Below are 15,075 nucleotides of genomic sequence, written 5' to 3' on the forward strand. Positions count from 1 at the left end.
GAGGCTCTTACAAGGACAAAGGCCATATCCTCCTATAGTTTTTAGAGGGAAAGTCTATCCAGTGTTATAACGGGGATCATTTATCAGATGCACTTTTTCTAAAAGAATGCCCTATATTTATATATATATATAAATATATATATATATATATATATACACACACACATACATACACCTATATATGTTTATATGTATATATTTCTTCTAGTTTTATTGAGATGTAGTTGATATACAGCATTGTATAAATTTAAGGTGTAGAGCATAATGATGTGACTTACATACATCATGAAATATCACAGTAAGTTTAGTGAATACCATCATCACACTAAAAAATCTTTTTTTCCTTGTGATGAGAATTCTTAGGGTTTACTGTCTTAACAACTTTCATATATGAGATACAGTAGTATTAATTATATTAATCATGTTGTGCATTACACCCCTGGTGCTTATTTATCTTATTACTAGAAGTTGTACCTTTTGACTGCCTTCATCTAATTCCATTTTCCCTGACACCCTCTGCCTTTGGTGACAACAAATGTGACCTCTTTTTCTGTGAGTTTGTTTTTGAAGTATAATTGACCTACAACACTATGTTAGTTCCTGGTAAACAACATAGTGATTTGCTATTTCTATACATTACAAAATGATCACCAGGGTAAGTCTAGTTACCATCTGTCGCCATACAAAGATGTTACATTATTGTTGACTATATCCCCCACTTTGCATTTCATACCCATAACTTGTTTATTTTGTAACTGGGAGTTTGTACATCTTAGTTTCCCTCACCTATTTCTCTTATCCCCTGTCACCCATATCTTATTGTAAAATGTTGCAACTTTTTGCAAAATTCTAAAATGGGTGCCTTTAAGAAGTTTTGACTAGTGGTTCTAGAACAGCTCTATCCAATAGAAATATAATGTGAACCACATACTTAAAGCTTTCTAGTAGCCACAGTAAAACAACAGAAACAGGTGAAATTAATTTTAATATATTTTATTTAACTCTGTATATCACTACTTCAACATGTAATCAGTATAAAAACTACTAATGACATATTTTACATTTGGACTAATCACATTTCAATATTCAGTAATCTCATACAGCTAGTGGCTCCTATACTGGACAGCTTAGTTCTAGAACGTACTGAATTGAAACCTTTGAACTCAGTTTGGTACTGATTTGATCCACTGTCATTGAGGGTGGCCCTGAGCTGATCTTCCTTCACAATCCTATTGCTGATTATTAGATAAGTTTTGGCTTCCCGTCCAAATTACTAACCTGGCAGGTCCAAGAGTAATTCTAAGGGTCCAAGATGAAGCCATTACCCATACTTATTATGTTCATAGTTTCCTCCTTTGAGTCAGCAAACATAGAACTGACTTCAGACTCTTGGATCAAATCTGTCAATTTGAGTTGCTGCCAGTGAAGAAAAGAATATCCAGGCAAGTTCCAACCTCATTTAGTTATGAGGAATTTACTTACAAGGCTGATACCAGTTCACTTGAGCATTCTGTTGATTATGGTATTAGAATTTGTGAAGCTCTCAGCCTAATTTACATTTAAAGAGTCAAATGTTGTGGCTTTATTGGGTATGCCAAGTATTTCTGGAGTTTCTACAGTATGGTAAACTTTGTTTATCTATTCAGTGAAAGAACACTTACGGACCGTTCACCAGGCACCACAGTCCAGGCACAGTGACAAGCTGTCGCCAAGCAAACAGGCCCATTTAATGTGGTTTGATAAATGCCATGATAGAGATAAACTTAGGATTCTAGAAGAACTCACAGGAAGAATACTTGAGTTAATTTTGGTGCCATCAGGGAAGCCTTCTCTGAGAAGATAAACTGAACTCTGAAGGACAAGTAGAAATAAATATGGCAAAATGAGTGTGGAGAGAAAACCATTATTTTTGACAGAGGGAATATTGTGTGTAGGTGCCCAAAGGTGAGAAAAAGAGCCCAGTACAACATATTATCTGGAGTATAGAATTCAGTGTGAGAGGTGGTGAGTGGAGGATGTGGGGGTGACAGCAGCAGATGCCAAATATGAAAGGCCTTGAATCTCATGGCAAAGAGTTTGACTTTATTTGCGTTAACTGAGGAGAGACATGATTTCTGCTTAAGAATGACTGAGAAGTTTGGTAGCAGAGTGGAGAATAAATTAGAGGAAGGCAAGACTGAGGCATAGATACTAGTTTAGAGGTGCTCTAAGAGAAAGGGTGGAGGCATGGGCAAATATTTTGAGAGAGGGAAAAAACTCAGTCAACAAATATTTATTGAAGGCCTATGCTGTATCAGTGGAAAGAGGTAGAAGGATTTGAGGGATATTTAGGAGGTAAAAGTGATGGGTCTTGATTGATTGAAATTGAGGAAGTTGAGGGTGGGGAGGAGTCAAGGATGACTCCAAAGTTTCTGACTGAGGGAACAAGCCAGTACGTGGACAGTTTTAATTTTGAGGTGCTTTGTGATCTACAGGTGGAGGTGTCTATGCAATTGAATACTTGGCTCCAGTGCTCTGTAGAGAGGTTTGGACTGAAGGTAGATTTGGAAGCTATCAGGTAATCACGGCTAAAAAAAATAAAATCTGCTAGATGAGAGAATGTAGAGAAAGAAAAAGGGGACTGAAAATTGAAACACTGAGGAATTGCCAATATTTAAGGGGAGAAGAAAAGGAATCTAGTTGAAAGATACATTAACTACCATCCTTGCCTTCAAGCATTTTATAATTTAGGTAAGACACATAAACATGAACCATGTGGTGACCAAGGCAAATCAGAGTGTAATTTGGTGGGGAGTTTTGTTCTACCATGTCTGTGTTCAGTGTGAAATAAAATTAGGTAGGTAGAGATAGTGGTTAGTGTTTAGCCTAGGGAGTAGAATTGTTAGCGTCTGCATTCAGTGGGGGCATCTGGCCTGTGGTCACTAGGAGGATCAGATCAGAAGTATAGCATAGTGACTGTGAGCATGGACCCTGGAGCCAGACTGCCTTTGTTCTAATCCTCACGGGCAGTCTGTCCTTGAGCAGTGCAACCTGCTGTGCCTCGGTTTCCTAATCTGTAAAATGATGATAATGATAATTACTACTATTTAGTATGTGAGATTGAATGAGTTAATGTGTGTAAAATTCTTTGTCACATAAATGTTAGGGATTATTATCATTTAATAATTGGTGAGTTGGTGGGTCAAATGAGGGCCTATGTTTTGAACAGAATAGGTAGACACTAGAGAAGCCAAAGTTTCCCTGAAAAGGAATGTTCCCTCTATAGAACTTAATGTGAGCACATAAGGTTTTGAGCAGGCTTTCACAGTTTAAGTGGGTGAAAAATGACATGGGAGAACCCAAGAAGGACATTTTCTCCCTAACTCCCAGTTGGGGGCAAAGATGTCTTTTTTTTTTTTTTTAACATTTTTTATTGATTTATAATCATTTTATAATGTTGTGTCAAATTCCAGTGTAGAGCACAATTTTTCAGTTATACATGAACATACATATATTCATTGTCACATAAAGATGTCTTTTTACTAGAGGCTTTAAAGATGGTAAAGAGTCTTGTAGTTAAAAAGTCTTGCTATCCTGGTGTGGAAATGGAATTTCTCAGGTCATGATTCCTGAAGAAAGTTGTTGTGGAAGTTTTTTCATCAGCTTTGTGATTATGATTTCACTGGATCCTTGGCCTTGACTGTAGGAAAATCTAGACCTGGGGTCAATTTTCTTAGGAAAGTGGGGACCTTATGGGGAAACAGTCATTCTTGTACACTGATGGTGGAAGTGTAAATTGGTGTAATATTTTGATAGATAATTTGGCAGTGTTCATTACAATTAAAATGTGATTTTAAAAACTCTAGCAATTATACTTCTCAGAATAACTTCCATAAAAATGCTAACCTGAGAGTATGTTGAATGTCTGTGTTATAGCATTGTTTGTAAAAATGAAAAATTAAAATGGAATTAATGTACTCATACTCTGTATTTGTTTCCTCTATAGTGTAATAGTTTCCTATTTGCTATAACAAATTACCACAAACTTAGTGCCTTAAAAATAACATAAATAAATTATTTTACAGTTCTGGAGGTCAGAAGACCTAAAAAATCTTCAACAGGGCTGTGTTCCTTTTGAGACTCTAGGGGAGTATCCATTTTCTTTCCTTTTCTACTTTGTAAAAGACTGCCTGCATTTCCTGACTAATGACCCCTCCCTCCATCTTCAAGATTAGCATCTGCTGTGTCTTCAAATCTCTTTTTCTCGCTTTCTCTCCTATCTGCTTCTTTTTCTCAGGCTCTTCCTGCCTCCCTTCTTATAAAGACCCTTGTGAGGACCGCCTGGGCAATTCAGGATACTCTTCCTATCACAAGATCCTTAAGTTAATCACATTTGCAAAAGTTCCTTTTGTCATGAAGTTATCATATTCACAGATTCTGGGAATTAGGATCTAGAGGTCTTTGGTGGAGCCATTATTCAGCCTACCTACCACACTCCGTAATACTGTGCAGCCAGTTAAAAGAATGTTTAGGTCTGTGTATGCTGACATAGAAAGATATCACTGATAAAACAGTATTCTTTTTTGAGTGCTAGTAACAATTCACATGGAACTAGTACTTGATAGTTTTATAGAGAGTTTTCATGTCCAGGAAATATTAATTTTCATAATAGCTCTTTGAACTATAAAACTATAGAAATTCAAAACAAAATGGACTTTAAGCTTTACGAATGTAATTACTGGTAGTAATACCTGTTACCACTAGATGGCCCTCTCAGCATGTACTTTTGAGCAAAAGTAGCTAGTTTATAGACATTTTGAAGTTACCTTATAGATCTTACTAAAATACATTTTAATTGGAGCTAAAAAATGGTTTATATCAGAGTATGATAAGATTTTTTTCTAAGTAGTAAAGAAATTCAAAATGGAATTTATTACAGTGGGGTTTTGGGTTTTCTTCTCAAGAAGAATGGAGTATTAAACTTAGTATCATATACATAGTATACTTTCAATAAGTGTTTTTATCATTCATTAAAATTTATTGAATTGAATCAGGCTTCACCATTTGCTTGGGGAAAATTATTTGCCATACCAAAAAAGAACTTTTATTGCTAAGCCTTTAAGTGGTTTTATTGAAATCTGGTATTTTATCTCTGAGGATTAAATATATAGATAACAAACTAAATCTGAGGGCTCGAACTAAGTAAATCGCTTTGTTCAAATGCATCATTGTTTTGTTGCAGTTTTTATAAGCAGATCCATATGTTTGCTATTTTAGGTCCCCAGTAGCCTGTGTATTCTTTGTTTTTTCCTCTCTTTCTGTTTAGTAAGTCAGTGGTATATAGCTTTTTGTATCTTTTCACTTAACATAGCATCACTTTTTCATGTTATTATATAACTTTAAAACTACTATTTTATATTACTGCATCCTATTCTATTAGATTCCACAATTTAACTATTTTCCTGCCTTTAGTTTGTTCACATTATAAAAATGAATATATATGTATATATAATATGTGTAAACACGCACGTATACTTTTGATCCGTTTGGTATATTTTCATTTTTCCTTTAGGATAGATCTTCAGAACTGGGGTCATTTATTGGGTCATTAGGATTAGGCTTAACATTTTTATAACTTTTCTTAAATATTGCCAAATTGACTTAAAAATCACTTACATTTTTTGACCATTAGTGATGCTGAACATTTTTACTCTTGTGAATTATTTCTGTTTTCTCTTTTGGAAAATGTGGGATCATGCCCCTGACTATTGATCTGCTGAGTGCTTGGTGTTTATTCTTTTCTCTTTTCATCTGAGTCAGACCTTTAAAATAATTATAATATTAATGTTTCTTACATTCATTTTTGTGCTGTTTTTATTTTAGTTTGATTATTTTTTTAATGAGACTTGACAATTATCTACTCGTAGAAGATATTATGTAATTTTAAGAAGAGAACACAGGGTGGGAGAGTCAAGAAATCAGGGTTCTAGAGGGAGATAATAATAATATGAATTTAATATGTATTATATCTTACAAAGGACTCAGATCTGGAACCTATATAAGCATGCTTACAAATCATTAAGAAAAAGGCAGACAACCCAATTTCTAAAGAATGACGAAAAGCCCTAAGCTGCCGTTTCATAAAAGATATCCAGATGTCTAAACCATCTGGCAGTATGTATGCTGAATGACTGCAAACTGATTTTATATTACTGTGTAAGACATATTTAAAAATACGTATTTTGGGGAAAGACTTGTTTCATTATGAAACCAGATTAATATTAACTTTTGGTCACCCAGAGTGTAGACACTGTATTTGTTAGCGTGGCCAGTTTGGATTTTACTGTACTTCTGTAGGAGAGAGGTCAGATTCTCTTAACTTATTCTGCCTTTAATGCAAAATAGTCATTGCAGGTTCTTTGCCTGTTGAAAATGTTAACTCCTGTCCAGCTGGTACATATTCCCTCAGAAAAAAGCCTTCATTAGAGAACAGTAATCTCTTGTGATTTCAATGCTTTTAGTGGGATTAAGGAGTATTTTGGATTCCAAAGACTCCACCAAGGTATGAATGAGAGAATGGGCGGAAAAAGGAAAGGAAATTAGAAATTCAACGGTGAAAATATTGTGAATGTCACAAAAAAGCATTTAAACCCCCACATAAAACCCACAACTGCATTGATTGTTTTTCTTATTCTTCACCATAGGATGTATTATGGATTATTTATATCCTTACAAATAGAACAACTATAAGAAATTCTTTTCCTGCCTAATGACAAATGCCTGTTTTGGATATATATATCTCACCTAATCATTGCGTGAGCCTCCTAGTATTAACATCTGTTCCTAGGGGCTCTTTTTGTGTTTGGTTATTTTTATGTTATGGAATCTACTAAAAAAAAATACAATAATTTAAACAAATTTGTGTTCTTTTTTTAACATTTTTTTATTGGGTTATAGTCATTTTACAATGTTGTGTCAAAAAATTTGTGTTCTTTTAAGGACATTTTTAAATGAACCTTTTAATCAACCCTTTTAGGTTCCCTAACACTTCTAGTTATGTGATGCGTTATGTTCCTTTCTGGCATAAGTAACTCTCCAAATTCTGTCAATGCCCTTCTCATACACATACTCCTTTCCCCTCTTTCTTGAGTAATAATTGTTCATACAGTTGGGATACACTAATCAACTTGACATTCCTCTCTTATGATTTATTTCCCCTTGTCACTTTTTGAGACAAATCCACACCCCAGGCACATTTTTTCTTGTGTAAATTTCAGGGGTTTCACATCTTTCCTTCCCCACAAGCTTTAAATTCTACCCGTTTGCCTTTCCTCCAGATACTATATAGCATCATTGAATAGTAGTCTTTTCTGGATTTAGGAACTTTCTTCTCCTAGAACTGTCATCCCTTGAATTTGAACATCACTGATACATTTGAATCTTTCTTCATCTGTGTACTCCTATGATGATCTTTCCCTAACTCATATTTCAGTATTTCTTGTTCAAGACCACACGCGCGCACCCCCAGGCTGTGACATGAGTCTTTTCAGGTGTCTTGAATTCAGGATACCAAGTATACTTACTTTCTAGGTTCTTGGTGAGACACATACACTGTTGATAATACTGTTAGACTCTTTTGATTATTTTCATTGAATGTGAATTGTGCCTTTTCTGAAAGAACTTTAAAGTGTATTTCTGGTATAAGGGTTGAAAATACTTATTTTCAAATTCTGAACACATTTACTGTTGCAAAAAATGTTATGGCAGATTCACTTTAAATTTTACCCTAGTTAAAGAGGACAGTATATTTACCTTATTTCTATTCACATTTGTGAAAAAAATTTATTGTACAACTTCTCCAGTGAAAACAGTTTATTGCCTATTTTAAATTTTAGACAAACTTTCTCTGCCACTTATCTCTTTTGTCTTTCACCAGTTATTTTCAGAGAATTTGAATTAATTTCATTATTCTAGGTAAATATTTAATAATAAATCTGTTCTCAAAATTCAAATATAAATTGCTTTTGTGTGATCTATAGTTTGAGTTTAACCATATCATAATCTTTGGAAAGGATAATTGAAAATTGACTTATTAATGAAGATAGAAGGAAAAAAGAGTAATGTCATAATATATAAATGGAGATGTTAAATTCGTCTGTGTTTTGTTTAGATGTCCCTGGTAGATTTGGGAAAGAAGCTTTTAGAAGCGGCACGAGCAGGTCAAGATGATGAAGTTCGTATTTTGATGGCTAATGGAGCTCCTTTTACTACAGACTGGGTAAAGAATGATTTTAATGTTGTGGGGTTTTTTTTTTTTTCCTCTTTTTCTTTTTCTTCTTCTCATTTTTGAGTTTTTCCAGATAAGAGTTTAGTCACTATGTGTTTATACGTGGTAAAAAATTAATTTTTTTGCGAGTTTGTTTGCAATTTTAGAATTATAGCAAGCTTTTAAAGAGAATGGCTAGTGTGTGTGTGTGTGTGTATATATACACATACATACACACACACACACACACACACTAATATTGGACTTCCTTGTCTAAATATTCTGTCCACACACAGGTTTTTCTTTTAGACTATGGAGTTCAGTAATAAAGGATTAATGTAATGTAAAATGTAGCTGCTTAGGATTTAATTTAAAAGCCTTATAAACAGCACAGGCAAAATTCATAATTCAGAAAATAACAAATTTGGGGTTAATGTTATAATTGATTCTAAAAAGAAAATTTGTTTACATTTCAGTTGATACTTGCAAAACTATTGCATACCTGACTCAGAAGGTAGAAAGGATTGGGAGGGAGGTCTTAGTAATTACAGAAGGTGATTGTGAGGAAGACAAAAACCACAACTCTGTCTAATTCTGCAGGTAAATCAGAAGGGATGGTCTTGGGAGTATGGAGGATTAGAAGTCTGGGTTAACTCTACCGCTGGTAACAACTGAAAAATCCAGAGTTTTGATTTTGTTGTCTTTGGCTTATTTGTCCAGTGTTCCTTTTTATTTTTCTTTCAAAACAAAATAAATTTTTTTATTATGGAAAATTTCAAACAAAACACTTGCATAACCTTCATCTTCAGAAATTATCAAATCATGATGAATTCTGTTTCCTCTGTAACCCTATTCACTTTCTTTGTTTTGTATTGTTTTAAAGCAAATTCCAGGAACTATTTTGTTTCATCCATAAATATTTTAGTGTCTGTCTTTAAAAGCGAAAGATATTTTCACTAAAAATTTTTTTTTAATTGCCTTATGTGCACTGATGAGTTAGAAAGTAAAGGATTATCAACCTGAGAAACTAAGTGAAGGCCAGAATGCAGAGAAGGTTCACCCTTAGAACATTTGGGGACTCAGTAAATTTGCCTGTTGGTTTTCCCACCTCCATGGCATAGGTTACTAAAGATAAAGTCCTGAGATTGCTCGTAGAGAAGTCTCCTGGGAGATACTTTCCACATAGTTCTGGAATCCGCAAGAGATGTACCTTCATTGTAAGGGTAAACCAGAAATAGTCCCTCCCTCCTCTTGCTGGATCCTGCCCCTGCACCTGCCTCTGTTGTTAGGGTACTGCAAGGAAAATGAACTGACTTGAACCCCGGTACCAAATGGAGAGAGGTAAAGTTTTGTTGATAGAATTGGTAGTCAAAAGCCATCCTTTGCATACATTTATGGCTTGAACTCATAAATATTTGTGTACTCTGCAAAACTGTGAACTGAAAAATGAATTTAAAGTGATCTTTGGACTAGAGGTTACCCCACGTTCCTGACACAAGGAAATGAATGTCCTTTCTGGAGGAACCTTCCTTCATCCCAGGCTTGATAGCCACAAGTGAAATGTCAAGGAAAGTGAACAATCAAAAATAACTGAACATACAAGGGCACAAAGCAACTTGGACAACAACCCACTGAAACAACTGACAGTAGAAGCAGATGTATACAGACTTTTGGTAAGATTTTAATAGCAGTTAGGAACAGCTGAAGAGAAAATTAGTAAACTGAAAGATAGGAAAAAATCATCCACAATGCAGCACAGAGAAGAATACGTAGAAAATATAAAAGGTAGCAGGTGTCATGAAGGCAAGTGTGTGACAAAGTCTAACATACGTCTAATCGTAAATCCACAAGGAGAGTGAGAATAGCGATGAAATAATTGAAAAAAAATGATTTGGATTTTTCCAAACTGATGACAAATGGCAGTTCCCAGATTCAAGTAGCCCAACAAATCACCAGCAGAATCAATAAACGCAATCTGTATCTAGACACATCATAGTGATCCTGTGGCACCTCAAGACAAAAAGATCCTTCAAAACAACAGTGAGGTAACACCTCACATCTGTCAGAGTGGCTATCCTGAAAAAGTCTGCAGATAACTAATGTTGGTGAGGATGTGGAGAAGAGGGAACCCTTGTGCACTGTTGGTGGGAATGTAAATTGGTGCAGTCAGTATGGAAAATGGTATAGAGGTTCCTCAAAGAACTAAAAGTAGAACCACCATGTGATCCAGCAGTTCCACTCCTGGATGTATATCCAGTAAAGATGAAAATTCTAATTCAGAAAGATCCATGCACCCCAGTGTTCATAGCAGCACTATTTACGAAAGCCAAGATACAAAAGTAACCCAAGTGTCCATCAGCAGACAAATGGATAAATAAGACGTGGCATACACACACACGCACACACGCACACACACACACACACGTATATATACACACTTACAATGGAATGTTAGCCATAAAAAAGAATGAAATCCTGCCATTTGCAGCAGTGTGGATGGATCTGCAGAGTATTATGCTTAGTGAAATAAGTCAGAAAGAGAAAGGCAAATCCTGTATGATATCACTTATTTGTGGAATTTAAAAAATAAACAAATGTATATAGCAAAATGGAAACAGAGTCACAGATGTAGAAAACAAACTAGTGGTTACCAGTGGGGATAGGAAAGGGGAGAGGGACAAAATAGAGACATGGGATTGAGAGATACAAACTACTTTGTATAAAATAAACAACAAGGACATATTGTACAGTACAGGGCATTATAGCCATTATTTTGTAACAACGTTCAATGGAGTATGTGCTATAAAAATACTGAATCACTATGCTGTACACCTGAAACTAATATATTATTGTAAATCAACTATACTTCAATTAGAAAAATACATAAATAAGCCCTGGCATAAAAAAGACAAAAAGCTCTCAAGAAGGATTAGTGTCCATAATACGTAAGGATTCCCATGACAGTAGTGAGATGACAACAAGACAAAAAGAGAGGGCAAATGCATGACTTGATATGGTACTTTACTAAAGAGAAAGTTCGAATGACTAATAAACATGAAAAGATGCTCAACTACATTAATAATTGGGAAAATGCAAAGTAAAATCATGAATTACTATTGCATATCTACCAGACTAGTCCCCCCAAAAGAAAAAAAGTCTGGCAGTTCCAACCATTGGCAAGGAGATGGGTAAACTGGTATAAGCATTTTGGAGGACAGTTTGGCAGTACCTGGTAAATTTGAACATGGACATACCCTATGATGTAGCTATTGAAGTTCTAAAAATATTCCCAAGAGAAACTCTTATTCACATACTTGAGACACGTGCAGGACTGTGTTTGTAGCAGCATTATTCATAATAACAAAAAACTAGAAACCTTAGTGTTCAACAGTAGATAGATTGGTTGAGTTGATTGTGGCTTATTCATTCGGTAGAATGTTATACAGTAGAGAAAATTAGTAAACTACACTTACATTCATCAACGTGGATGAATCTCATGATATTGAACATAAAAAAGCAAGTCACAGAGAAATACATGCATTGTGATTCTGTTTAAATAAAGTTCAAAACAAGCAAACCCGAAGAATATTTTTAAGGATACATGGTAATTAAAAAAAAAAGTAAAGTAAAGCAATATTCATTACAAAATTCAGACTAGTAGTTATCTCAGGAGTTGAGGTAAAGGTTTATTAGGGAGCGGCATGTGGGGAGATTTTAAAGTGCTGGTAATGTTTTATTTCTGGACTGTGATGGTGGGTTCATGAGTGTTTGCCTCATTTTTTTCCTTCAGACTACATATATATGTGTCTCTCTCTCTTTATATATGTATGTGTGTGTGTATATGTATATATATACATTATATATATGTGTGTGTATATATTTTATTTATATATATATATATATATATATATATATATATATATATATATATATAAGCATCAGCCAAAAAGATAAGGTCTCAAGATGAAAAAATTACAAAATAAACCATTATATGACACTGAGCAGAAGTCATGGTTGCTAAATGGGCTGTTGAGGTACTTCACTAAATATTAGAATTTAAGCATTTGGAAAGGGCCGGTTAGAGAAAACTATGATAGAGCATGGAGAAAGAAAGAATTGTTTAAGAATCTTCTTAGATCTGCTAGAATGGTCTTCCCTTAAAAATTCAAGACTTTTAATAGCAGTTAAACTATTTCCAGGGTAAATGGTTTCTATTTTTACCATGTATTAAGACCACATGCCTAGCTTTATATTATAACTCTTGTTGTGTGACTTCAGGCAAATTAGTAACCTCTTTGTGTCTTAGGTTCATTTACTGCCAAATGAGAATAGTAGTAGTACCTATGTTATGAGGCTATTAAATGATAAAATAGATACAAAGATCGGAGAATAGTGCTTGCTTTGGAAAGTGCTTAAACAAAACCTTAGTTGTTATTATTACAGTAGTGGTCTTAGCAAATACCATGTTCTAGTGAACTATCTTGATTCTTTAGAACATGAGTGCCTTGGTAATCAGAGAGTTGTAGGGACTTTCTGTGCCTCTAAATACATGTGATACAGCTTAATTCTAATTTTCACCTGTTAATGATTATACCTCTGATAAGGTGCTTCTGCACATTTAGTATGTACTTTCCCTATATTAGGAATGTAGCATTAATGTCGTGGCTAGGCAGTGTGGAATCAATTTCAGGAAAACTGGGCTCTCTTTTGGTTCTGTCTTAACTCACCTTTGGCAAGTACACCTCAGGATCAGATTTTTCCCTTGAAAAATGACAATATGAACTCTTTCAACTCCTTTAAAAAGGTCATTGAGGTGCTTTAATTAATTTTTTAAGCCCTACAAAAGTTTAATGTAAAAATGTACAGTTACATTTATTTGATGTGAATTTCATAGATGAAAAGAGATTTTGTGTGAATGGTATGAGGAAAACATTTTAATACTCAGAAAAATTTCTCAAATCCTAATTATGTCTAATTCCTGATGAAATTAATTTTGTTTAGGCTATTTATCTGATAAAAATAATGAGAAATTCAGGTTTGAATTAAATAAAATCCTTACTTTTCTTCCTCCTTGAGAAGTGAATGAGAATTCTTGAAAGCCTCTATAAAGAGACTGTTCAGCAAAAATTATTTCTTTTCAGTTTTGAGTTATTATGTAAACACTTAATGTAAAGATAATCTACTCTCAATGTAAACAGGAAATACAAAGTAGAAAGTAATAGTGTTTTATATGTGGTTTTTCTTGTGGTACAGCTGGGAACTTCTCCACTTCATCTGGCAGCGCAGTACGGGCATTATTCCACCACAGAAGTACTACTTCGAGCTGGTGTAAGTAGAGATGCCAGAACCAAAGTGGACCGAACACCATTGCATATGGCAGCTTCTGAGGGCCATGCCAGCATAGTAGAGGTTTTGCTTAAGGTATGTGTTCTCTTTTTGCACTTTGCTTTTAAAAGTAAGCCCCCACAGGCTTATAAGACCATAGTGGTTTTATAAGAGGGAGTAGGGAACTAGTTTGATTGAATATCTACTCCCCACTCCTCTCCATATTATCTTTTTTTGTGTGTAAGCATTTATATGAATGAAAATTATCGTAAAATTTTCTTTTGTGGTTGGGGGGAATTTCCTCTATGTATGTTCTTAGTTAAATCAAACAGTTGATTTCTTAGATCTTGATTTTTGCTATGGTGAGGGACTACAGCTTTGTCTTACTCAACAGTTAAAATGTACATGAAAGGGAATGTTAGGTTTGGATAACTAACAAATGAATAAACAGATAAAACAGACAGGGCTTTTTCTTTAATTATCTAAATGCCAAAGAGAAAATTTTAAAACAGAGTGATAGATTTAGATATTCTTAATCCTTTTTATTCTAGCCTCAAGATCAGCTTGTTCAAAAAACATACAATGTAAACCACAAGTATGAATCACATGTAATTCTACATTTTCTATTAGCTACATTTAAAAAGTAAAAAAAAAAATTCTTAAGATGATATTTTATTTAATTCAGTATATATACAAATATTATCATTTCAACATGAAAGGAATACAAAAATTATTAATGAGATATTTTACATCATTTTTTTTTTTTGGTGTGAAGTCTTTGAACTCCAGTGTGTATTTACATACACAGCATATCTCTATTTGGACTAGCTGTTGTTTAAGTGCTTCATAACCACCTGTGTCTGGTGACTACCATAATGGATAGTGTACCTCTAGATAGCTCCCTGTTGATTGATTGTGTTAAACTGGTTTTGAAAGCAAAGGATGCTTTCATGTAAATAACTAAATGGAATGTTTTGGAAGAATGCTCATAGTTTTCCTTCACTCCTCATGCCACTCCAGCCCTTCTTGCTCATGGCTGGGTGACTGAAAAAATAATTACTGTACCCCTGAGAAATTAGAAGAAAAGCAGTTAGGAAAGCCAGCATGATAGAAAACTGATTAAGTGACAGATGTGTGGAGAACATGTAGATGATTCAACACACAAAAACAGTTGATCATGTTAGTAGCAAATTCCTGATTAAAGCACAATGGCTAGTGCTGTCAAATCAGGAATTCTTTATATTTCATATTTCAGAAATTTCTTATTTTGAAATTTTCGTAGCATGGTGCTGATGTCAATGCAAAGGACATGTTGAAGATGACAGCTCTACACTGGGCCACAGAACACAATCATCAAGAAGTGGTAGAACTTTTAATCAAATATGGTGCTGATGTACACACACAAAGTAAATTTTGTAAAACTGCATTTGATATTTCAATAGACAATGGAAACGAAGATTTAGCAGAGATATTACAGGTAACTTTTGGCTTTTAATTTAAGAAAA

The 15,075-nt window shown here is 34.3% G+C and overlaps 1 protein-coding gene across 6 annotated transcripts in view; it reads left to right on the forward strand.

Annotated features, from left to right (window-relative positions):
• GABPB1 (GA binding protein transcription factor subunit beta 1) overlaps positions 1-15,075 on the forward strand; it is a 60,979-nt gene that overhangs the window by 22,628 nt on the left and 23,276 nt on the right. For all 6 annotated transcript variants that reach the window (XM_031453077.2, XM_064485610.1, XM_010995820.3 and 3 more), the window contains exons 2-4: positions 8,150-8,257; positions 13,499-13,666; positions 14,853-15,047. In XM_031453077.2, coding sequence (XP_031308937.1) covers positions 8,150-8,257; positions 13,499-13,666; positions 14,853-15,047 — 471 coding nt within the window. The remainder of the gene's footprint in view (positions 1-8,149; positions 8,258-13,498; positions 13,667-14,852; positions 15,048-15,075) is intronic.

This window comes from Camelus dromedarius, chromosome 5, assembly GCF_036321535.1.
Source record: "Camelus dromedarius isolate mCamDro1 chromosome 5, mCamDro1.pat, whole genome shotgun sequence".
NCBI classification, from domain to species: Eukaryota; Metazoa; Chordata; class Mammalia; order Artiodactyla; family Camelidae; genus Camelus; species Camelus dromedarius.